Source organism: Coregonus clupeaformis, chromosome 16 (genome assembly GCF_020615455.1).
Source record: "Coregonus clupeaformis isolate EN_2021a chromosome 16, ASM2061545v1, whole genome shotgun sequence".
NCBI lineage: Eukaryota > Metazoa > Chordata > Actinopteri > Salmoniformes > Salmonidae > Coregonus > Coregonus clupeaformis.
In genome coordinates this window covers 517,501-542,500 of record NC_059207.1, presented here as the reverse complement: position 1 = coordinate 542,500, position 25,000 = coordinate 517,501, and the positions used below count along the sequence as shown (strand labels likewise).

General features: G+C 48.0%; 1 protein-coding gene across 2 annotated transcripts in view; it reads left to right on the top strand.

The window, feature by feature from the left end:
- The window catches only part of myo10l1 (myosin X, like 1), a 64,691-nt gene that overhangs the window by 31,799 nt on the left and 7,892 nt on the right, over positions 1-25,000 (top strand). The window contains exons 3-29 of one of the 2 annotated variants that reach the window (XM_045225504.1): positions 11,328-11,486; positions 12,610-12,797; positions 13,284-13,418; positions 13,495-13,619; positions 13,835-13,848; positions 13,969-14,053; positions 14,215-14,321; positions 14,550-14,679; positions 14,801-14,919; positions 15,082-15,228; positions 15,457-15,557; positions 15,662-15,728; positions 16,237-16,329; positions 16,654-16,914; positions 16,995-17,075; positions 18,393-18,517; positions 18,767-18,884; positions 18,968-19,390; positions 19,631-19,894; positions 20,029-20,634; positions 22,928-23,051; positions 23,309-23,447; positions 23,544-23,648; positions 23,755-23,850; positions 24,177-24,270; positions 24,378-24,433; positions 24,523-24,665. In XM_045225504.1, the coding sequence (XP_045081439.1) occupies positions 11,328-11,486; positions 12,610-12,797; positions 13,284-13,418; positions 13,495-13,619; positions 13,835-13,848; positions 13,969-14,053; positions 14,215-14,321; positions 14,550-14,679; positions 14,801-14,919; positions 15,082-15,228; positions 15,457-15,557; positions 15,662-15,728; positions 16,237-16,329; positions 16,654-16,914; positions 16,995-17,075; positions 18,393-18,517; positions 18,767-18,884; positions 18,968-19,390; positions 19,631-19,894; positions 20,029-20,634; positions 22,928-23,051; positions 23,309-23,447; positions 23,544-23,648; positions 23,755-23,850; positions 24,177-24,270; positions 24,378-24,433; positions 24,523-24,665 (4,105 nt within the window). Of the gene's footprint in view, positions 1-11,327; positions 11,487-12,609; positions 12,798-13,283; positions 13,419-13,494; positions 13,620-13,834; positions 13,849-13,968; positions 14,054-14,214; positions 14,322-14,549; positions 14,680-14,800; positions 14,920-15,081; positions 15,229-15,456; positions 15,558-15,661; positions 15,729-16,236; positions 16,330-16,653; positions 16,915-16,994; positions 17,076-18,392; positions 18,518-18,766; positions 18,885-18,967; positions 19,391-19,630; positions 19,895-20,028; positions 20,635-22,927; positions 23,052-23,308; positions 23,454-23,543; positions 23,649-23,754; positions 23,851-24,176; positions 24,271-24,377; positions 24,434-24,522; positions 24,666-25,000 lie in introns of both variants that reach the window. The other variant, XM_045225503.1, reaches the window with a different exon arrangement.

The following is a 25,000-nucleotide window of genomic DNA, read 5'->3' as shown; positions in this document are numbered from 1 at the left end:
AGGGAGAAGAGAGAGAGGGAACAGAGAAATAAGGAGAAGAGAGAGGGGGAGAAGAGAGAGAAGGGGGAGAGGGGATTTATAGAAGAATAGAGTGAGAGAGAGAAGAGGGAAGAGATTTAGCCGAAGCCAATGGACTAGAGAAGAGAGAGAGAGAGGGTAGAGAAGAGAGAGAGAGAGAGAGAGAGAGAGAGAGAGAGAGAGAGAGAGAGAGAGGGAGAAGAGAGGGTAGAGGAGAGAGAGAGAGAGAGAGGGAGAGAGAGAGAGAGGGAGAAGAGAGGGTAGAGAGAGGGAGAAGAGAGGGTAGAGAAGGAAATGGACCCAGGGACTAAAACTGAGGAGAGTGTATATGATAGGAGAGAGGAGAGTGCAGAGGAACTGAGAGAGAGGGAGTAGAGAGAGAGAGAGAAGGGAGAAAGGGAGAAGAGAGGGTAGAGAAGAGAGAGAGAGGGAGAAGAGAGGGTAGAGAAGAGAGAGAGAGAGAGAGAGAGAGAGAGAGAGAGAGAGAGAGAGAGAGAGAGAGAGAGAGAGAGAGAGAGAGAGGGAGAGAGAGAGAGAGAGAGGGGAAGAGAGAGGGTAGAGAAGAGAGGGTAGAGAAGAGAGAGAGGGAGAAGAAAGGGTAGAGAAGAGAGAGAGGGAGAAGAGAGGGTAGAGAAGAGAGAGCGAGGGAGAAGAGAGGGTAGAGAAGAGAGAGATAGAGGGAGAAGAGAGGGAGTAGAGAAGAGAGAGAGCGAGAAGAGAGGGTAGGGAAGAGAGAGAGAGAGGGAGAAGAGAGGGTAGAGAGAGAGAGAGAGGGAGAAGAGAGGGTAGAGAAGAGAGAGAGAGGGAGAAGAGAGGGTAGAGAAGGGAAAATGGACCCAGGGACTAAGAACTGAGGAAGATAGGAGAGTGATATGAGAGGAACGAGAGAGAGGGAGTAGAGAGAGAGAGAGAAGGAGAAAGGAGAAGAGAGAGAGGGAGAAGAGAGGGTAGAGAAGAGAGGGTAGAGAAGAGAGAGGGAGAAGAGAGGGTAGAGAAGCAGAGAGGGAGAAGAGAGGGTAGAGGAGAGAGAGAGGGAGAAGAGAGGGTAGAGAAGAGAGAAAGGGAGAAGAGAGGGTAGAGAAGAGAGAGAGAGGGAGAAGAGAGGGTAGAGAAGGAAATGGACCCAGGGACTAAGAACTGAGGAAGATAGGAGAGTGTATATAGAGAGGAACGAGAGAGAGGGAGAGAGAGAGGGAGAAGGGAGAGAGGGAGAAGAGAGAGAGGGAGAAAGAGAGAGGAACAGAGAGAGAGGGAGAAGAGAGAGAGGGAGAAGAGAGAGAAGGGGGAGAGGGGATTTATAGAAGAATAGAGTGAGAGAGAGAAGAGGGAAGAGATTTAGCCGAAGCCAATGGACTAGAGAAGAGAGAGAGAGAGGGTAGAGAAGAGAGAGAGAGAGAGAGAGAGAGAGAGAGAGAGAGAGAGAGAGAGAGAGAGAGAGGGAGAAGAGAGGGGAGAGGAGAGAGAGAGAGAGAGAGGGAGAGAGAGAGAGAGGGAGAAGAGAGGGTAGAGAAGAGAGAGAGGGAGAAGAGAGGGTAGAGAAGAGAGAGAGAGGGAGAAGAGAGGGTAGAGAAGATAGAGAGAGAGAGAAGAGAGGGTAGAGAAGAGAGAGAGGGAGAGAGAGAGGGTAGAGAAGAGAGAGAGGGAGAAGAGAGGGTAGAGAAGAGAGAGAGGGTAGAGAAGAGAGAGAGGGAGAAGAGAGGGTAGAGAAGAGAGAGAGAGGGAGAAGAGAGGGTAGAGAAGGAAAAAGGACAAAAGAGGAGAGTGTTAGATAGGAGAGTGTATATGCAGAGGAACGAGAGAGAGGGAGAGAGAGAGAGAGAGAAGGGAGAAAGGGAGAAGAGAGGGTAGAGAAGAGAGAGAGAGGGAGAAGAGAGGGTAGAGAATAGAGAGGGAGAAGAGAGAGAGAGAGAGAGAGAGAGAGAGAGAGAGGGAGAGAGAGAGAGAGAGAGAGAGAGGGGAGAGAAGAGAGAGAGAGAGAAGAGAGGGTGAGAGAAGAGAGAGAGAGGGAGAAGAGAGGGTAGAGAAAGAGAGAGAGGGAGAAGAGAGGGTAGAGAAGAGAGAGAGAGAAGAGAGGGTAGAGAAGAGAGAGAGGGAGAAGAGAGGGTAGAGAGAGGGAGAAGAGAGGGTAAGAGAAGGAAATGGACCCAGGGACTAAAACTGAGGAGAGTGGAATATATGAGTAGGAGAGTGTATATGCAGAGGAACTGAGAGAGAGGGAGTAGAGAGAGAGAGAGAAGGGAGAAAGGGAGAAGAGAGGGTAGAGAAGAGAGAGAGAGGGAGAAGAGAGGGTAGAGAAGAGAGAGAGAGAGAGAGAGAGAGAGAGAGAGAGAGAGAGAGATAGAGAGAGAGAGAGAGAGAGAGAGAGAGAGAGGGAGAGAGAGAGAGAGAGAGGGGAAGAGAGAGGGTAGAGAAGAGAGGGTAGAGAAGAGAGAGAGGGAGAAGAAAGGGTAGAGAAGAGAGAGAGAGGGAGAAGAGAGGGTAGAGAAGAGAGAGCGAGGGAGAAGAGAGGGTAGAGAAGAGAGAGATAGAGGGAGAAGAGAGGGTAGAGAAGAGAGAGAGCGAGAAGAGAGGGTAGGGAAGAGAGAGAGAGAGGAGAAGAGAGGGTAGAGAAGAGAGAGAGGGAGAAGAGAGGGTAGAGAAGAGAGAGAGAGGGAGAAGAGAGGGTAGAGAAGGAAAATGGACCCAGGGACTAAGAACTGAGGAAGATAGGAGAGGAGATGCAGAGGAACTGAGAGAGAGGGAGTAGAGAGAGAGAAGAAGGGAGAAAGGGAGAAGAGAGAGAGGGAGAAGAGAGGGTAGAGAAGAGAGGGTAGAGAAGAGAGAGGGAGAAGAGAGGGTAGAGAAGCGAGAGAGGGGAGAAGAGAGGGTAGAGGAGAGAGAGAGGGAGAAGAGAGGGTAGAGAAAGAGAGAAAGGGAGAAGAGAGGGTAGAGAAGAGAGAGAGAGGGAGAAGAGAGGGTAGAGAAGGAAATGGACCCAGGGACTAAGAACGAGGAAGATAGGAGAGTGTATATAGAGAGGAACTGAGAGAGAGGGAGGAGAGAGAGGGAGAAGGGAGAGAGGGAGAAGAGAGAGAGGGAGAAAGAGAGAGGAACAGAGAGGAGAGGGAGAAGAGAGAGAGGAGAGAGAGGGAGAAAAGAGAGGGGGAACAGAGAGAGGGAGAAGAGAGAGAGGGAACAGAGAAATAAGGAGAAGAGAGAGGGGAGAAGAGAGAGAAGGGGGGAGAGGGGATTTTATAGAAGAATAGAGTGAGAGAGAGAAGAGGGAAGAGATTTAGCCGAAGCCAATGGACTAGAGAAGAGAGAGAGAGAGGGTAGAGAAGAGAGAGAGAGAGAGAGAGAGAGAGAGAGAGAGAGAGAGAGAGAGGGAGAAGAGAGGGTAGAGGAGAGAGAGAGAGAGAGAGGGAGAGAGAGAGAGAGGGAGAAGAGAGGGTAGAGAAGAGAGAGAGGGAGAAGAGAGGGTAGAGAAGAGAGAGAGAGGGAGAAGAGAGGGTAGAGAAGATAGAGAGAGAGAGAAGAGAGGGTAGAGAAGAGAGAGAGGGAGAAGAGAGGGTAGAGAAGAGAGAGAGGGAGAAGAGAGGGTAGAGAAGAGAGAGAGGGTAGAGAAGAGAGAGAGGGAGAAGAGAGGGTAGAGAAGAGAGAGAGAGGGAGAAGAGAGGGTAGAGAAGGAAATGGACCCAGGGACTAAAACTGAGGAGAGTGTATATGATAGGAGAGTGTATATGCAGAGGAACTGAGAGAGAGGGAGTAGAGAGAGAGAGAGAAGGGAGAAAGGGAGAAGAGAGGGTAGAGAAGAGAGAGAGAGGGAGAAGAGAGGGTAGAGAATAGAGAGGGAGAAGAGAGAGAGAGAGAGAGAGAGAGAGAGAGAGAGAGAGAGAGAGAGAGAGAGAGGGGGAGAAGAGAGGGTAGAGAAGAGAGAGAGGGAGAAGAGAGGGTAGAGAAGAGAGAGAGGGAGAAGAGAGGGTAGAGAAGAGAGAGAGGGAGAAGAGAGGGTAGAGAAGAGAGAGAGAGGGAGAAGAGAGGGTAGAGAAGAGAGAGATAGAGGGAGAAGAGAGGGTAGAGAAGAGAGAGAGAGAAGAGAGGGTAGGAAAGAGAGAGAGAGAGGGAGAAGAGAGGGTAGAGAAGAGAGAGAGGGAGAAGAGAGGGTAGAGAAGAGAGAGAGAGGGAGAAGAGAGGGTAGAGAAGGAAATGGACCCAGGGACTAAGAACTGAGGAAGATAGGAGAGTGTATATGCAGAGAAACTGAGAGAGAGGGAGTAGAGAGAGAGAGAGAAGGGAGAAAGGGAGAAGAGAGAGAGGGAGAAGAGAGGGTAGAGAAGAGAGGGAGAGAGGGAGAAGAGAGGGTAGAGAAGAGAGAGGGAGAGAGAGAGAAAGACAGAGAGACAGATATATATATATATATATATATATAGAGAGAGAGAGAGAGAGAGAGAGAGAGAGAGAGAGAGAGAGAGAGAGAGAGAGAGAGAGAGAGAGAGAGAGAGAGAGAAGAGAGGGTAGAGAAGAGAGAGAGGGAGAAGAGAGGGTAGAGAAGAGAGCGAGGGAGAAGAGAGAGGGAGAAGAGAGAGAGAGGGAGAAGAGAGGGTAGAGAAGAGAGAGAGGGAGAGGGGAGAAGAGAGGGTAGAGAAGAGAGAGAGGGAGAGGGAGAAGAGAGGGTAGAGAAGAGAGAGAGGGAGAAGAGAGGGTAGAGAAGAGAGAGAGAGAAGAGAGGGTAGAGAAGAGAGAGAGAGGGAGAAGAGAGGGTAGAGAAGAGAGAGAGAGGGAGAAGAGAGGGTAGAGAAGAGAGAGAGGGAGAAGAGAGGGTAGAGAAGAGAGAGAGAGAGAGAGAGAGGGAGAAGAGAGGGTAGAGAAGAGAATAGAGAGAGAGAAGAGAGAGAGAGGGAGAAGAGAGGGTAGAGAAGAGAGAGAGAGAGAGAGAGAGAGAGAGAGAGAGAGAGAGAGGGAGAAGAGAGGGTAGAGAAGAGAGAGAGGGAGAAGAGAGGGTAGAGAAGAGAGAGAGGGAGAAGAGAGGGTAGAGAAGAGAGAGAGGGAGAGGGAGAAGAGAGGGTAGAGAAGAGAGAGAGGGAGAAGAGAGGGTAGAGAAGAGAGAGAGGGATAAGAGAGGGTAGAGAGAGAGAGAGAGAGAGAGAGAGAGAGAGAGAGAGAGAGAGAGAGAGAGAGAGAGAGAGAGAGAGAGAGAGAGAGAGAGGGGGGAGAAGAGAGGGTAGAGAAGAGAGAGAGAGAGAGAGAGAGAGAGAGAGGGAGAAGAGAGGGTAGAGAAGAGAGAGAGGGAGAAGAGAGGGTAGAGAAGAGAGAGAGAGGGAGAAGAGAGGGTAGAGAAGAGAGAGAGAGAGAAGAGAGGGTAGAGAAGAGAGAGAGAGGGAGAAGAGAGGGTAGAGAAGAGAGAGAGGGAGAAGAGAGGGTAGAGAAGAGAGAGAGAGAAGAGAGGGTAGAGAAGAGAGAGAGGGAGAAGAGAGGGTAGAGAGAGGGAGAAGAGAGGGTAGAGAAGGAAATGGACCCAGGGACTAAAACTGAGGAGAGTGTATATGATAGGAGAGTGTATATGCAGAGGAACTGAGAGAGAGGGAGTAGAGAGAGAGAGAGAGAAGGGAGAAAGGGAGAAGAGAGGGTAGAGAAGAGAGAGAGAGGGAGAAGAGAGGGTAGAGAAGAGAGAGAGAGAGAGAGAGAGAGAGAGAGAGAGAGAGAGAGAGAGAGAGAGAGAGAGAGAGAGAGAGAGAGAGAGAGAGAGAGGGGGGAAGAGAGAGGGTAGAGAAGAGAGGGTAGAGAAGAGAGAGAGGGAGAAGAAAGGGTAGAGAAGAGAGAGAGGGAGAAGAGAGGGTAGAGAAGAGAGAGCGAGGGAGAAGAGAGGGTAGAGAAGAGAGAGATAGAGGGAGAAGAGAGGGTAGAGAAGAGAGAGAGCGAGAAGAGAGGGTAGGGAAGAGAGAGAGAGAGGGAGAAGAGAGGGTAGAGAAGAGAGAGAGGGAGAAGAGAGGGTAGAGAAGAGAGAGAGAGGGAGAAGAGAGGGTAGAGAAGGAAATGGACCCAGGGACTAAGAACTGAGGAAGATAGGAGAGTGTATATGCAGAGGAACTGAGAGAGAGGGAGTAGAGAGAGAGAGAGAAGGGAGAAAGGGAGAAGAGAGAGAGGGAGAAGAGAGGGTAGAGAAGAGAGGGTAGAGAAGAGAGAGGGAGAAGAGAGGGTAGAGAAGAGAGAGAGGGAGAAGAGAGGGTAGAGGAGAGAGAGAGGGAGAAGAGAGGGTAGAGAAGAGAGAAAGGGAGAAGAGAGGGTAGAGAAGAGAGAGAGAGGGAGAAGAGAGGGTAGAGAAGGAAATGGACCCAGGGACTAAGAACTGAGGAAGATAGGAGAGTGTATATAGAGAGGAACTGAGAGAGAGGGAGTAGAGAGAGGGAGAAGGGAGAGAGGGAGAAGAGAGAGAGGGAGAAAGAGAGAGGAACAGAGAGAGAGGGAGAAGAGAGAGAGGAGAGAGAGGGAGAAAAGAGAGGGGGAACAGAGAGAGGGAGAAGAGAGAGAGGGAACAGAGAAATAAGGAGAAGAGAGAGGGGGAGAAGAGAGAGAAGGGGGAGAGGGGATTTATAGAAGAATAGAGTGAGAGAGAGAAGAGGGAAGAGATTTAGCCGAAGCCAATGGACTCTAATATAATCTGTGAGAGTGGCTCTCTCTAGTGTGTGTGTGTTTGTGTCTGTGTCGAGGATATGTCTGACTCTTTGTAGCGACTGAGCAGTACCTCCTCACGCACGCACATGCACACGTAGTACACGCACACACACGCACGCCACACACACACACACACACACACACACACACACACACACACACACACTCACACTCACACATACACATTTAGAGTGCATTGATCTTCCTGCGTAATGACCAACAAATCAATGTGACACACAATTACTAGTATAGCTTGTGAGTGTGTGTGTGTGTGTGTCTTTACTCCCTCTCTCTATGTTATCCAGTGTGATGTTCTCACAGACACAGAGATGGAGCCAATCCAGTTATCTGATGGAATTAGTCACTTTACTACTTTACTCTACCCCGAAATACCATATAATCCTCTATTAGAGCGTGAGAGAGACAGAGAGGGGGAACAGACAGAGAGACAGCGAGAAAGAGAGGGGGAGAGATAGAGAGAAAGAGAGGGGAGAGACAGAGAGAAAGAGAGGGGGAGAGACAGAGAGAAAGAGAGGGGGAGAAACAGAGAGGAAGAGAGAGACATAGACAGACAGAGAGGGGGGAGAAAGAGAGAGAGAGATTAAAATGTACAAGGTTTGGTGATGTGGCATTACACTACTACCTCCCTGGCACGACACACAATTTCTACAACCTGTGTTTGCTCTGTGTGTATGCAATGTGTGTGTGTACGGTGTGAGTGTTTGTGTACGAGGTGTGTGTGTTATCTCCATACGTATGCAGCTGTGTGAACCATGACTAACATGTGTGTGAACCCTTAACACAACACATGGACAGGCGTTTCTCTCCCATGCACGCACGCATACGCACACATACACACACACGGCTCACACAGAAGCGTTCCTCTCCCATGCTGGGAAGGAGAGGAGAAAGAGAGGGGTAGAGACATGGAGATAGAAAGATTATAGGGATGAAAACAGGAAAAGAAGAAGAGAGAGATGTGGGGATGACAGAGAGATATGGAGAGAGATGTGGGGAGGACATAATGATATGGAGAGAGATGTGGGGATTACAGAGAGATATGGAGAGAGATGTGGGGAGGACAGAGTGATATGGGGAGGACAGAGAGATATGGGGAGGACAGAGTGATATGGAGAGAGATGTGGGGAGAACAGAGACATATGGAGAGAGATGTGGGGAGGACAGAGAGATATGGGGAGGACAGAGAGATATGGAGAGAGATGTGGGGAGGACAGAGAGATATGGAGAGAGATGTGGGGAGGACAGAGAGATATGGAGAGAGATGTGGGGAGGACAGAGAGATATGGAGAGAGATGTGGGGAGGACAGAGAGATATGGAGAGAGATGTGGGGAGAACAGAGAGATATAGAGAGAGATGTGGGGAGGACAGATATATATGGAGAGAGATGTGGGGAGAACAGAGAGATATGGAGAGAGATGTGGGGAGAACAGAGAGATATGGAGAGAGATGTGGGGAGGACAGAGAGATATGGAGAGAGATGTGGGGAGAACAGAGAGAGATGGAGAGAGATGTGGTGATGACAGAGAGATATGGAGAGAGATGTGGGGAGAACAGAGAGATATGGAGAGAGATGTGGGGAGGACAGAGAGATATGGAGAGAGATGTGGGAAGGACAGAGGGATATGGAGAGAGATGTGGAGAGGACAGAGAGATATAGAGAGAGATGTGGGGAGGACAGAGAGATATGGAGAGAGATGTGGGGAGGACAGAGAGATATGGAGAGAGATGTGGCGAGGACAGAGAGATATGGAGAGAGATGTGGGAAGGACAGAGGGATATGGAGAGAGATGTGGAGAGGACAGAGAGATATAGAGAGAGATGTGGGGAGGACAGAGATATATGGAGAGAGATGTGGGGAGGACAGAGAGATATGGAGAGAGATGTGGGGAGGACAGAGGAGTATGGAGTGTGTGTGTGTGGCTGTGCTGTTCTCTATGGCTTGTATAAAGAGTGTGAACAGATAAATAGATATGGGACATGGGAGGTCACAGCCATACACTTAACGTAAGTACCATGGTTCAGGACCTCCATTGAGGTGTGTGTGTGTGTTTGTGCACGTGCTTACCTTTGTGTCTACGTGGGTGCATACCTCTGTGCGTACAGATGTCAGATCTTAATTCGACCCAGTTTCACATAGCAGGAACATAATCTTGCAGCAACAGGAAATAGAATGTGGATTAACCAACACTCCTGTGCTCTTAGAAATCAGCCTGGAGAATTAGGAGTACATATCTGGTCTTCTCTCTCTCTCTCTCTCTCTCTATCTCTCTCTTTCTCTTTCTCTCTCACACACACACACACCGGCATGCACACGCACACACACACACGTACACATACGCACACACACACACACGCTCAGGGTGTGGCTGTGCCATATGACTGCATTGACCTCAGACCGGACACTGTACAATCCCCTTCAAAATCCAGGCAGTCGGGTCAAATACCAACCAGACGTCTGGAAACCCTACTGAGTTGACATATGAACATCCTGGCATTCTATAGGACTCTACTTCTATTCTCAGATGAGAGAACGTCAGCCGTCATTGGAATGAATGAATGACCTTTTCATGGATTAATGGAAATAACATGGAAATCATGTACTGTTACTGCATTGTACTTCATTGTACTTCATTGTACTTCATTGTACTGTGCAGTGGCTATACTGATATCAGGGTGAGTCTAGACTTGGACTCCTCACCTCCTCCTCTCCTCCTCTCCTCTTCTTCATGACCACTGTTAGATGAAAGGACTGGTAGATGTACATGGCCTACCAGACCAGTGATCATGGAGAAAAGGATCTCTCTCTCTCCCTCCCTCTCTCTCGCTCCCTCCCTCTCTCTCGCCCTCTCCTTCGGTCTCTTCTTCTTTTCCTCTCTCTCGTTCCACTGGGCTCCCTTCCCCTCTTGTCCCCTTCTCTCCAGTTGCCATGGAAACTGATGACATAGATGTGGGGGCTTGGCTCTTTCACATGCAGAAGGAAGGAGAGAGAGAGAGAGAGAGAGAGAGGGGGGGAGGGAGAGAGAGGGAGAGGGAGAGGGAGAGAGAGAGATAACACTACATGACCGAAAGTATGTGGACACCTGCTCATCTCATTCCAAAATCACGGCCATTAATATGGAGTTGGTCTTTCGATGGGGTGGAGGTCAGGGCTCTGCGCAGGCGAGTCAAGTTCTTCCACACCGATCTCGACAAACCATTTCTGTATGGACCTCGATTTGTGCATTGTCATGCTGAAACAGGAAAGGGCCTTCCCCAAACTGTTGCCACAAAGTTGGAAGCACAGAATCGTCTAGAATGTCATTGTATGCTGTAGCATTAAGATTTCCCTTCACTGAAACTAAGGTGCCTAGCCCGAACCATGAAAAACAGCCCCAGACCATTATTATCCACCAGTTGGCACTATGCATTGGAGAAGGTAGCATTCTCCTGGTATCCACCAAACCCAGATTCATCCATAGGATTGCCAGATGGTGAAGCATGATTCATTACTCCAGAGAACACGTTTCCACTGCTCCAGAGTCCAATGGCGGCGAGCTTTACACCACTCCAGCCGACGCTTGTCATTGCACATGGTGATCTTAGGCTTGTGTGCAGCTGCTCGGCCATGGAAACCCATTTCATGAAGCTCCCGACGAACAGTTATTGTGCTGACGGCGGTCTTGTGCACTCTGCGGTTTCGTTTTGTGAGCTTATGTGGCCTACCACTTTGCGGCTGAGCCGTTGTTGCTCCTAGACGTTTCCACTTCACAATAACAGCACTTACAGTTGACCGGGGAAGCAGTTCAGAAATTTGACAAACTAACTTGTTGGAAAGGTGGCATCCTATGACGGTGCCACGTTGAAAGTCACTGAGCTCTTCAGTAAGGCCATTCTACTGCCAATGTTTGTCTATGGAGATTGCATGGCTGTGTGCTCGATTTTATACACCTATCAGCAACGGGTATGGCTGAAATAGCCAAATCCACTAATTTGAAGGGGTGTCGACATACTTTTGTATATATAGTGTAGATTCAATTAGATGAGTTTATTAGTCACATGCACAGGGTTGCAGATGTAATCGCAGAGTACAGTGCAGGTCCAAAAAAGAGAAGTGAATGAGTAGATGTAGAATGTCCATAGAAGGAGCAGCAGGGGGGGAACTGATGTATTTGTTACATCATAATTACCCTGAAAAGAGAAACTTGTCTGCTAATCTCGCTGTGTCTGTGTTAAGTACATGGTATAAATGGGTATTTACCAACCCATTGTACTAGGAGCCAATGCAACAACAATACACCAGTGGAAGGGCCATAGCAACACCCTCAATACACCAGTGGTGCTCATTTCCTGTTCAATTCTTTCAGTTCAGAAGAGGAATTGCAAGAACTGAAAATACCACTGTTTTTTTAATATACTTTCTCGATTCATGAATTGGAATTTAATTGAAATGAGACTAAATCTCATTAACTCCAACTGTGCGATATTTACCTTTGCATTGCATCTGTAATATGTATCCCTCTCTCTCTCTTTCTCTCTCTCGCTCTCTCTCTCTCGTTCTCTCTCTCTCTCTCTCTCTCTCTCTCTCTCTCGCTCTCCCTCTCCCTCTTTCTCTCACTCCCCCCCCCTCTCTCTCTCTCTCTCTCTCTCTCTCCTCTAGGTGTTGTATCTCCAGCAGGCTGAGGTGACCAGAGAGATAGTGTATGCTATGCATCAGTCCAGTATAGATGGAGTGGAGGACATGTCCACTCTGGCAGAACTACACGAAGCTGCCATCATGCACAACCTCTACCAACGCTACCAGAAAGACAGCATCTATGTAAGTCACGCACTAACAAACACACACATGCACGCACACACACATGCACACACACACACATGCACGCACACATGCTTGTGCTATACAATGAATGTTGCCCTTCCGGTAATCTCCCGGCTAAAGGCTTTTGACGGTAAACACAAATTATCTCATCTTCTGTCTGTCTGAGCGTGTGTGTGTGTGTGTGTGTGTGTGTGTGTGTGTGTGTGTGTGTGTGTGTGTGTGTGTGTGTCTGGGGAGCTGGTCTATAAATTACACACTCTTGCAATAATGTAGTGTGAAAGGTGACGTCAAAGCACAACACATGGTTACTAGTTAAGTAGTTCACATCTGCTTTACTGGCACCCAGCCTAGCCCCAGCCCTACTAACCATAATGCACTTCTCTACAGTAGTAGACAACATTACTGTGTTATCCCCTAAAGGGGGGATTGATTTGAAATCATTAATTGACAGAATCATTAATTGACAGGCAGACAGACACAAAACATAGAAATATAAATGGCTTAAAGGACACAGAGACACACAGAGTGACCTAATGTAGATGATAAAATACACTGTGTATCTGTGTGAGACAGAGGACACGGTGTATGACCTTATCTAGATGATGAAGAGGGATATCCTTTAAGCTGATCGTATTAATTCACCCGGTGTGCTGGTCAGGTTTCTGTGTCAGTGTGTGCGTGCGCGCGTGTGTGTGTGTCAGAGAATATGCGGAGTACAGAATAGGATCCGATGTGAGGCTTGCTGACTTGATGTGTCAGCTGACTGTAAGGGAAGTAAACAAGGACGACCGCTCTGTTCTAATACTCCAAAATGGCTGCCCTTCTTTCTCCCCTCTCTAGCTCTGTTCTCTCATCTGTCTGTGTTTCTCTGAGGAATATGTAGTACATTCTATCCTGGTGCTGGATACAACTAGTGTGTGTGTGTGTGTGTGTGTGTGTGTGTGTATGTGTGTGTGTCTGTCTGTGTGTATGTATGTGTGTGTGTGTGTGTGTGTGTGTGTGTGTGTGTATGTGTGTGTGTGTGTGTGTGTGTGTGTGTGTGTGTGTGTGTGTGTGTGTGTGTGTGTGTGTGTGTGTGTGTGTGTGTGTGTGTGTGTGTGTGTGTGTGTGTGTGTCTCAGACCAACATAGGCAGTATCCTGGCAGCGGTGAACCCTTATAAACAGATCCCAGGCATGTATGACCTAGATAGAGTTGAGCTGTATAGTCGACACCACATCGGAGAACTCCCGCCCCATATCTTCGCTGTAGCCAATGAGTGTTACCGCTGCATCTGGAAACGACACGACAGCCAATGCGTCCTCATCAGGTGAGATTTGATTGGTCGAATATGAAGTTGTTGTTTAGACCTTTCCCATCTGACCGCTTGTCCAATCACATCCAATGAAGATTCACTCTTTAATCTGATTGGTTTACAGACCAAAGGCTAACTCAATATCTATTAACCAATCACTGCTTAATATCTGTTATAGTCCAGGCAATAACGTACAAAATGTGTTAACCTATCAGATTAATTTAATATAATATGCCATTTAGCAGACGCTTTTATCCAAAGCGACTTACAGTCATGTGTGCATATATTTTTACGTATGGGTGGTCCCGGGGATCGAACCCACTACCCTGGCGTTACAAGCGCCATGCTCTACCAATTGAGCTACAGAGGACACCAATTTGGTGGAGAAGGTCAGAGAAAGGTTAAGTGTGGTTTTTAGGGTGTGACCATGTATGTGTGGATGTGTGGTGTGTGTGCATGTGTGGTGTGTGTGTGTGTGTGGTGTGTGTGTGTGTGTTCCAGTGGGGAGTCGGGGGCTGGTAAGACAGAGAGCACTAAGCTGCTGCTCCAGTTCCTGTCTGTGATGAGCCAGAACTCTGCTGGGACGCCTCCCTCTGAGAGGACCACACGTGTGGAGCAGTCCATCGTTCAGAGCAGGTACACACACACACACACACACACACACACACAACTATCTAAATACACACACACTAATATTCCTCTCTGTGTGCAGTCCTATCATGGAGGCATTTGGGAATGCCAAGACAGTGTACAACAACAACTCCAGTCGCTTTGGGAAGTTCATCCAGCTCCACTTTTCCCAGAGCGGGAACATCCATGGTGGATGTATCGTTGACTGTATCCTTCTCTGTACTGCTCTCTCTGTCCCCAGTCCCACCCCAGTGGTTCTGTCCTACTCTCTCTGTCCCCAGTCCCACCCCAGTGGTTCTGTCCTACTCTCTCTGTCCCCAGTCCCACCCCAGTGATTCTCAACCTGGTCTGCAGGGACCCCCAGCCATAACACTTCATATTTGTTCTACATGTTGACCACTCCTTAACTCCTTTCATCTCAGATTTACTGGAAAAGGTAATGTTCTACCCTCTATCTGGGGTGGTCTCACACACACACACACACACACACACACATGCACACATACAATCACACACACACACAACTTGTTCTAGACCTGTGTTCCTTCTACTGTAGAACCGAGTGGTGAGACAGAACCCTGGAGAACGGAACTACCACATCTTCTACGCCCTGCTGGCCGGAGCCAACAAGGAACACAGGGGTGAGGAGAGTTCTGGTCATGTTGAAGTTATGGTTGTTGTGATGTTGACCACAACATTATCAATGCTGTCCAAATGGGTGGTAATATTGTAGTTATGTTGTCCCAATGTTGTGGTGATGTTGTGTTAACATTGTCCTGATGTCTGTTGTGTCTCCTATCAGAGCTGTATTTCCTCGACGACCCTCCTGAGTCATTCCACTACCTCAGCCAATCAGGCTGTCTCAAAGACAAGAGCCTGGACGATAAACAACTCTTCAACAGCGTCATGGTTAGTGTGTGTGTGTATGCGTGTGTGAGTATGCATGTGTGTGTGTGTGGGATATTTGTGTGTGTGTGTTTGTAACTGTGTTTGTACGTGTGTGTATGTTTTGTAATATTTGTATGTTTGTGTGTGTGTGTGTGTGTGTGTGTGTGTGTGTGTCTGTGTGTGTTGTATTTGCGTGTGTGTTTTTGTGACATTGTAATGCTGAACACTGGTTTTGTATTGACCATGTAGGAGGCGTTGAAGGTGATGGAGTTCAGTGAGGAGGAGACCAGAGACATGTTCAAACTGCTGTCTGGAGTCTTACAGCTGGGCAACATCCAGTTCATGACCGCCGGAGGAGCACAGATCACCACCAAACAGGGTATGTGTGTGAGTGTGTGTGTGTGTGTGTGTGTGCATGTGCGTGCGTGCGTGTGTGTAACGTCTCTCTCTCTCTCTCTCTCTCTCTCTCTCTCTCTCTCTCTCTCTCTCTCTCTCTCCAGTGCTCAGTAATGTCAGTGAGCTACTCGGTCTGGACTGCTTCCAGCTGTCTGAAGTACTGACGCAGAGATCCATGATCCTCAGAGGAGAAGAGATATGCTCTCCGCTCACCATAGAACAGGTACACACACACACACACACACACATACTCTCGCACATACACACACAGGGACTTACACATGCGTTTGCATTAACACACAGTGCACGGAAGTTTCACTGCCCCTCTCCTCTCTCTCTCTCTCTCCCCCTCTCCCCCCTCTCTCTCTCTTGCGCTCTCTTCCAGGCAGTGGATTCCCGGGACTCTGTTTCCATGGCTCTGTATTCCCAGTGTTTTTCCTGGATCATTCTCCGGATCAACCAGAAGATCAAAGGGAAAGACAACTTCAAATCCATCGGAATACTGGACATCTTCGGCTTCGAGAACTTCCAGGTGAAGGGCTTCTATTTCAACTTCCATTGTTGTCCAACACACACACACACACTCACACACACACACACACACTCAGACACACAAATGCACGTATGACTGATGGTTCGAAACCAGTTCATCTCTATCCCACTGAGCTATCTCGCTACACATGCACATGCATACGGTACACAACCACACACACACTCTTTCTCTCCATATCTCAAAGGTGTGTGTGTGTTGTCCCTCTAGGTGAATCGGTTTGAGCAGTTCAACATCAACTATGCCAACGAGAAGCTGCAGGAGTACTTCAACAAACACATCTTCTCTCTGGAACAACTGGAGTACAACAGGTATACACACACACACATACACACACACACACTGAGATATACATACACATTCCGAGACAGAAACAATGTTGGGCTCTACCTGTGATAACGTTGTGTGTCCATAGGGAGGGAGTCCAGTGGGAAGCCATAGACTGGATGGATAACGCTGAGTGTCTGGACCTCATAGAGAAGGTAAGAGACCAAGGTTGTCTCCCAAATGGCATTCTACAGATGTAGAATCTTAATTTGAGCCAGTTTGCTACAGCAGGAAAATAAATCCTGCAACAACAGGAAATGTGAATTATTATGTAGATTATAATTAATGTACATTTTTGTGGGGGTTAATAAATTTTTCGTAAGGGAAAATCAGGTCTGAAATTTTAAAGTGGAAATTACAAACTTCAGAAGCCTCTTTAAACCTCAAATACACTACACGTTTTAAAATGTCCTGCATTGCAAGAAAGTTCTCATGCAACAAGGTGATCAAATTAAGATCCTACATCTGTATTCCCTATTTAGTCCATTACTTTGGGCCCATGAGGCTCTGGCCAAAAGTAGTGCTCTATATAGGGAATAGGGTGCCATTTGAGATTCAGTCCAACACTGGGGCTGCTGTAATGTTAAAATTAAGTTGATTTAATGTTGATGTAATGTTACTATGACGTTAATCTGATGTTTTGGTTGTGTGTCTCTCTGGCAGAAATTGGGCATGCTAGCATTGGTCAACGAGGAGAGTCGCTTCCCCAAAGGGACAGACTTCACACTGCTGGAGAAACTACACAGCAGGCACTCTGTGAGTCATACAGTACACATACACACAGATCCACATAAAAAACCCTGCCCCACCCAACACACACACACACACACACACACACACACACACCACAGGTGGCTGGTGGCACCTTCATTGGGGAGGATTGGCTCATAGTAATGGCTGGAACAGAGTGTACTTAATGGTATAAAACTCATCAAACACATAGTTTGATACCAATCCATTCACTCCATTCCAGCCATTATTATGAGCCGTCCTCCCCTCACCAGCCTCCGGTGACAGACACACATGCTACTATGTGACATTCATTAATATGGTGTGCTATAACTTCTCCTCTCTCTGCAGACAAACCCTTACTATGTGAAGCCTCGACTGGCTGACCACCAGTTTGGCATCAGGCACTATGCTGGAGAGGTTCTATATGATGTCACGGGGGTTCTGGAGAAGAACAGAGATACATTCAGAGACGACATCCTCAACATGCTGAAGGAGAGCAGACTGGACTTCATCTATGATCTGTTTGAGAGAGTGGGCAGCAGGAACAGTGAGGAGACTCTGAAGATGGGAACAGCCAGACGCAAGCCTACAGTCAGCTCACAGTTTAGGGTGAGAGAAGTTGTGTGTGTGTGGTTGTGTGTGTGTGTGTGTGTGTGTGTGTGTACTGATTCTCTGTGTCTATCTCTCAGGACTCTCTCCATTCCCTCATGGCCACTCTGAGTGTGTCCAACCCTTTCTTCGTGCGCTGCATCAAACCCAACAACGAGAAGGTTAGCGTTATCTATTACATATCTATATATTTCACACTACGTATCTATATTAACCCCAAAAGTCCTACCTATCACTTTACATACACTACATGACCAAAAGTATGTGGACACCTGCTCGTCGAACATCTCGTTCCAAAATCATGGGCATTAAAATGGAGTTGGTCCCCCCTTTCTTCTGGGAAGGCTTTCCACTAGATGTTGGAACATTTCTGCTGGGATTTGCTTCCATTCAGCCACAAGAGCATTAGTGAGGTCGGGCACTGATGTTGGGAGATTAAGCCTGGCTCGCAGTCGGCATTCCAATTCATCCCAAAGGTGTTCGATGGGGTTGAGGTCAGGGCTCTGTGTAGGCCAATCAAGTTCTGCCACACCGATCTTGACAAACCATTTCTATATGGACCTCACTTTATGCTGAAATAGGAAAGGGCCTTCCCCAAACAAAGTTGGAAGCACATAATTGTCTAGAATGTCATTGTATGCTGGAGTGTTAAGATTTCCCTTCACTGGAAATAAGGGGCCTAGCCCGAACCATGAAAAACATCCCCAGTCCATTATTCCTCCTCCACCAAACTTTACAGTTGGACTGCCAGATGGTGAAGCGTGATTCATCACTCCAGAGAACGCGTTTCCACTGCTCCAGAGTCCAATGGAGGCGAGCTTTACACCACTCCAGCCGACGCTTGGCATTGCGCATGGTGATCTTAGGCTTGTATGCGGCTGCTCGGCCATGGAAACGCATTTCATGAAGCTCCTGACGAACAGTTCTTGTGCTGATGTTGCTTCCAGAGGCAGTTTGGAACTCGGTAGTGAGTGTTGCAACCGAGGACCGACGATTTGTATGCGCTTCAGCACTCTGCGGTCCCGTTCTGTGAGCTTGTGTGGCTTACCACTTCGCGGCTGAGCCGTTGTTGCTCCTAGACGTTTCCACATCACAATAACAGCACTTACAGTTGACCGGGGCAACTCTAGCAGGGCAGAAATTTGACGAACTGACTTGTTGATAAGGTGGCATCCTATGACGGTGCCACGTTTAAAGTCACTGAGATCTTCAGTAAGGCCATTCTACTGACATTGTTTGTCTATGGAGATTGCATTGTTGTGTGCTTGATTTTATACACCTGTCAGCAACGGGTGTGGCCGAAATAGCCGAATCCACTAATTTGAAGGGGTGTCCACATACTTTTGTATATATAGTGTATCTTTGTGTGGGGGAAGACACTCTTTACCTGACATCAAGCTCCTTGAACATAGGGTGACACAAATGTATTTCAGAACATCTTATTGTAACCAAACACCTCTGACCTCTGACCCGTGTAGAACCCTAGCGTGTTTGACCCGGAAGTGGTTCTGAACCAGCTGAGGTATTCTGGGATGCTAGAAACAGTTAAGATCCGCAGGGCCGGCTTTCCTGTCCGCAGAACCTTCAAAGAATTCTTCAGCCGGTCAGTGTGTGTGTTTGTCTGTGTGTGTGTCAGTGTGTTTGAGTGTCAGTGTGTGTGTGTGTGTGTGTGTGTGTGTGTGTGTGTGTGTGTGTGTGTGTGTCTGTGTGTCTGTCTGTCTGTCGCTTCCCCCTGCCCCTCAATTTGTAATTCTCTCTCTCCTGGGCTAGTGTATGTAAATAAACTTTGTTTGTTTAAACTTTGTTACTCTTTCACTCCCTGTTTCTCCACCCCTCTCTTCCCCTCTCACAGGTATCAGATCATTCTGCAGGAGAAGGTGAGTGGAGCGGGGGATGATAAGAAGAGGAGTACAGACCTGCTGACCAAATACGACCGCGCCAAGAAGGAGTGGCAGCTGGGAAAGACCAAGGTAAGACTGTAGCAGAACTTTAGTAGACCCTGCCCACCTGACCCCTGACCTCTCACCCCTGACCTCACACCTCTGACCTCTAGGTGTTTATGAAGGAGTCTCTGGAACAGCGTTTGGAGAAAGAGAGAGACGAGGTTCGCCGTAAAGCAGGCATGGTCATCAGAGCCCACATCCTCACCTACACCGCTAGGAAGCACTTTAAGCGTGTGAAGGGGAGCGTCATCACCCTCCAGGGGTACCTTCGTACCCACATACAACGGAAATGGTTTCTACGGCGATGCTTGGCGACGCGGGTGCTCCAGAAACACAGACGAGGACAGGTGGCCCGCACACGCTGCCGCAAACTCCGAGAGGAGAGGAGGAAGAGAGAGGAGGAGGAGAGGAAGAAGAGAGAACAGGAGGAGGGGAAGAAGAAGGGAGAGGATGCGGGCGAGGGGAAGAAGGAGGGAGAGGTGGAAGGAGAGAAGGAGGGAGGAGTAGAGGCAAAGGCCGCTCAGGGTTCTGAGGTGAGCTTTCTCTTCTCTACTCTTTTCTCTGCTCACCCCTCTTTTAGAAAATGGTCTGGTCCTGAGGCCATAGACTATCATAGGAATGGGCTCATCCATGTCATCAGACATAGGGATGTCATGAGATGACACCTGACGTTCTTTATAATTTCCTCTCTTTCTCTCCCTCTCCACTCTATTGTGTCTCTCTCCCTTTCCTCCCTCCATCTTCCCCCTCCTCCCTCTATCTCCCTCTTCCAGAAAAAGGAAGGAAAGACGGAAGAAGAGGCCCGTCAGATGGAGGAGATCTTGCGTATAGAGTTGGAGATCGAGCGCCTGCAGAAACAGAGGGAGGATGGGGTCTCCCAGCTCTGTGAGTCCTCCAGGCAGGAGCTCCGGCTACGCCGGGACGCAGAGATCAAGAGGCTGAAGAAGGAGGCCTCTCGTAAGGCCACAGAACTAATCGACCTCCTGGACTTTGGTGGTCTGGATCCCAGTTTAGCCGCCGCTAGCGCTAGCGCAGAGGTTGGTGTTCCGTATATCGTGAATAGTGTTGAGGTTGTTCTTTTGTGGCCCTCTCCTGTGTCAAGTTGGATATGCTTAAAACATATTTGCCCTTATCTGCCCTGACACTAACCCGTTGTCTCCCTGCCGTCCAGCGGCTCCAGGAGGGGCCAGGCGTGGCCACGGCCGTAACCCAGGAGGAGGAGGTGGACGAGGGCTTCCATGCCGAGGAGGAGTGCACCGTCCCTCTCCTCCCAGACTTCCCTCCTCCAGCCGAGACTGACGCTGCCGTGGACCAGGAGATGTTCGCCCACCTGCCCCCTCCTCCACCCGCCTTCGCTGAGGGCTCTACTGCTACACCGCCTCCCCCTCCCCTCGATTCATCCTCACCTGCTCCCGTCCCTCCCCCACCTCCCCCCTTACCAGCTGGAGATGGCTCTGCCTTCCCTCCCCCCCCACCACTGCCTCCTGGAGAGGGGGAGGGAAAAGGAAAAGCGGGGGAGAAAAAAGAGGGTGATGGAGGGAGGACAACGAGTATATTGAGCCTCGGAGAAGGGGAGGAGCCGATCTACAGCATGCCGGTCGACAGCGGCGAATCAGATTACGACGAGGAGGAGGGGTCTGTCAACGCGGGAGACGATGGTTCCGTATCCGGGCAGAATAGCAACAGAGGCAGCGCGGCCATGACGGAGGAAGAAGCTCTGAGGAAGTCCACATGCACCAACGCCAGTATAGAGTCATACAGGGGCAGCTCTGACTCAGTTAGTACACACACACATACACACACACACATACACACGTTATTGCTGTGTATATTTATTCGGCCACCAAGAGCCACCAGAACAGCTTCAATGCGCCTTGGCATTGATTCTACAAGTGTCTTGAACTCTATTGGAGGAATGAGACACCATTCTTCCACGAGAAATTCCATCAGTTGGTGTTTTGTTGATGGTGGTGGAAAACGCTGTCTCAGGCGCCGCTTCAGAATCTCCCATAATTGTCCAATTGGGTTGAGATCTGGTGACTGAGATGGACATGGCATATCGTGAAACATCAGCAAGTTGAGCAGTCTTTGTCACTGAAGCTCCTTCCAAACGTGCCCCAACTATCACCTCTCTTTCAAAGTCACTGACATCTCTTCTTCTAGCCATGGTCACTAAAATAATGGGCAACTGGGCCTGCCCAGCATTTTATACATAACCCTAAGCATGATGGGATGTTAATTCCACAACTGCTTTCAATACACTTTGTATCTCTCATTTACTCAAGTGTTTTCTTTATTTTGGCAGTTACCTGTATATATATATATATATATATACAGTTGAAGTCGGAAGTTTACATACACCTTACCCAAATACATTTAAACTCAGTTCCTGACATTTAATCCTAGTAAAAATGTACCTACTTTGGTCAATTAGTATCACCACTTTATTTTAAGAATGTGAAATGTCAGAAAAATAGTAGAGAGAATAATTTATTTCAGCTTTTATTTCTTTCATCACATTCCCAGTGGGTCAGAAGTTTACATACACTCAATTAGTATTTGTTAGCATTGCCTTTAAATTGTTTAACTTGGGTCAAACGTTTTGGGTAGCCTTCCACAAGCTTCCCACAATAAGTTGGGTGAATTTTGGCCCATTCCTCCTGACAGAGCTGGTGTAACTGAGTCAGGTTTGTAGGCCTCCTTGCTCGCACACGCTTTTTCAGTTCTGCCCACACATTTTCTATAGGATTGAGGTCAGGGCTTTGTGATGGCCACTCCAATACCTTGACTTTGTTGTCCTTAAGCCATTTTGCCACAACTTTGGAAGTATGCTTGGGGTCATTGTCCATTTGGAAGACCCATTTGCCACGAAGCTTTAACTTCCTGACTGATGTCTTGAGATGTTGCTTCAATATATCCACATAATCTTCCTTCCTCATGATGCCATTTATTTTGTGAAGTGCACCAGACCCTCCTGCAGCAAAGCACTCCCACAGCATGATGCTGCCACCCCCGTGCTTCACAGTTGGGATGGTGTTCTTCGGGCTTGCAAGCATCCCCCTTTTTCCTCCAAACATAACGATGGTCATAATGGCCAAACAGTTCTATTTTTGTTTCATCAGACCAGAGGACATTTCTCCAAAAAGTACAATCTTTATCCCAATGTGCAGTTGCAAACCGTAGTCTGGCTTTTTTATGGCGGTTTTGGAGCAGTGGCTTCTTCCTTGCTGAGCGGCCTTTCAGGTTATGTCGATATAGGACTCGTTTTACTGTGAATAGAGATCATTTTTTACCTGTTTCCTCCAGCATCTTCACAAGGTCCTTTGCTGTTGTTCTGGGATTGATTTGCACTTTTCGCACCAAAGTACGTTCATCTCTAGGAGACAGAACGCGTCTCCTTCCTGAGCGGTATGATGGCTGCGTGGTCCCATGGTGTTTATAATTTCGTACTATTGTTTGTCCATATGAACGTGGTACCTTCAGGCATTTGGAAATTGCTCCCAAGGATGAACCAGACATGTGAAGGTCTACAATTTTTATTCTGAGGTCTTGGCTGATTTCTTTTGATTTTCCCATGATGTCAAACAAAGAGGCACTGAGTTTGAAGGTAGGCCTTGAAATACAGGCACAGGTACACCTGCAATTGACTCAAATGATGTCAATTAGCCTATCAGAAGCTTGTAAAGCCATGACATCATTTTCTGGAATTTTCCAAGCTGTTTAAAGGCACAGTCAACTTAGTGTATGTTAACTTCTGACCAACAGTGAATTATAAGTGAAATAATCTGTCTGTAAACAATTGTTGGAAAAATGACTTGTGTCGTGCACAAAGTAGTTGTCCTAACCGGCTTGCAAAAACTATAGTTTGTTAACAAGACATTTGTGGAGTGGTTGAAAAACGAGTTTTAATGACTCCAACCTAAGTGTATGTAAACTTCCGACTTCAACTGTATATAATAATTGTATAAACTAAGTGTGTCCAGTACATATAGAGTGAGTGATGAGGGTGTTAGTGTGTTATATTGCTGTATAGATATATATATATTGAGGTATATATTTGTGTTGTCCAGTACATGGAGAGTGATGATGAGCATGATGAGCTGTTGGAGACAGATGAGGAGGTACACAACGGCAGGGTCACTCTTCTCAACGGGAACGGACCTCCGTACTTCCATAGCTACCTCTACATGAAGGGTGAGTACATACACAAACACACACACACATACACAGTACTTACACACAGGCCATGTTTCTCTCCCATCCCTTTAACTGGTCTTAGTGGCGTAGTGAACCTGTATAAGACTGTGTGTGTATCTCTCTCTCTCTCTCTCTCTCTCTCTCTCTCTCTCTCTCTCTCTCTCTCTCTCTCTCTCTCTCTCTCTCTCTCTCTCTCTCTCTCTCTCTCTCTCTCTCTCTCTCTCTCTCTCTCTCTCTCTCTCTCTCTCTCCTAGCTGGTCTGATGATCCCATGGCGGAGGCGGTGGTGTGTGTTGAAGGATGAGACCTTCATGTGGTTCCGCTCCAAACAGGAGTCCCTCAAGTCTGGCTGGCTCCATAAGAAGGGAGGAGGACTGTCCACTCTGTCCCGCAGGTTGGGGTGTGTGTCTGTTTGTTTAGAGGGGGATTAGAGGGGAGTGTTTGGTGTGTGAGTGTGTGTTAACCCCTACACCCTACCCCCCTCCTGCAGGAACTGGAAGATGCGTTGGTTTGTTCTGAGGGAACACAAACTGATGTACTTTGACAACGACAGCGAGGAGAAACTGAAGGGAACCATTGACATCCGCGCCGCCAAGTAAGACTCTAATACCCACAATGCAATGCTCCAGTCTTAAGCCCTATCCACAATGCAACTCACACCCAAAGCAAAACATATTTCCTTCCCTCTCTGTTCCTCACAGGGAGATCGTGAACAACCATGAGAAGGAGAATGCGTTGAACATCGTGACAGATGAGAGGACGTACCAGGTGTTTGCTGAGTCGCCAGAAGACGCCAGGTATGGAGACACCAAAGTCTTTGACTTATGTATTTGGCCATGGTCTCTAATAACCAACCTTGTAGAACCATAGGTCTCAGATACACCTGTGTTTTTGCTCACAGAGAAGGGAGACATGATGCTTATGAAAAGAACGATAATATCAATTTTCATCTTAAATTGTTCTCTCTCTTCCCCCCTCTCTCTCTCCCTCGCTCTCTCTCTCCCCTCTCTCCCTCTCTCTTTTTCCACCCTCCTCTCTCTCTCTCCCCCCTCCTCTCACTGTCTCTCTCCTCATCTCTCTCTCCCCCCCCCTCTCTCTCCCACCCCCCTCTCTTTCTCTCTAGTGCGTGGTATAAAGTCCTCAGTAAGGTTCATGTGTATACTCCCGAGCAGCTGATGGACATGTCTCATGAACAGGCCAACCCCAAGAACGCTGTGGTCAGTCTCTACACAGCTTCTAACCATGTTATACACATGTTATAATGACCCACACATATTATACACACACATGATAATAGAGTATGTCATCTCATGTCATGTTATAGGGGACTCTGGACGTGGGGCTGATCGACTCAGTCTGTGCCTCTGACAACCCTGACAGGTATGAACTAGCTACTGTAGTTGACATGGTTTGGGATTATAAATTAGATGTGTGTTATGTATCGGTATCTAACCTGTGTGTGTGTCCAGGCCCAACTCATTTGTGATCATCACAGCGAACCGTGTGATCCACTGTAACACTGACACTCCAGAAGAGATGCACCACTGGATCAGCCTGCTGCAGAAACCTAAAGGAGACGCCAAGATAGACGGACAGGAGTTCCTGGTTAGGGGTGGGTAACACACCCACACAAACACACACACACAAACACACACACACTGAGTTGGAACATAGGTCTGCTGTGCACCATGAGATTGTGTTAGTCTTCAGGTCTCAGACAATGTTACTCATTACACACCCACACCATTAAAAAAAAAAAATTATAATTGTCATTTAGCAGACGCACTTATCCAGAGCGACTTACAGGAGCAATTAGGGTTAAGTGCCTTGCTCAAGGGCACATCGACAGATTTTTCACCTAGTTGGCTCGGGGATTAGAACCAGCGACCTTTCGGTTACTGGCACAACGCTCTTAACCACTAAGCTACCTGCCGCCACACAGCACTG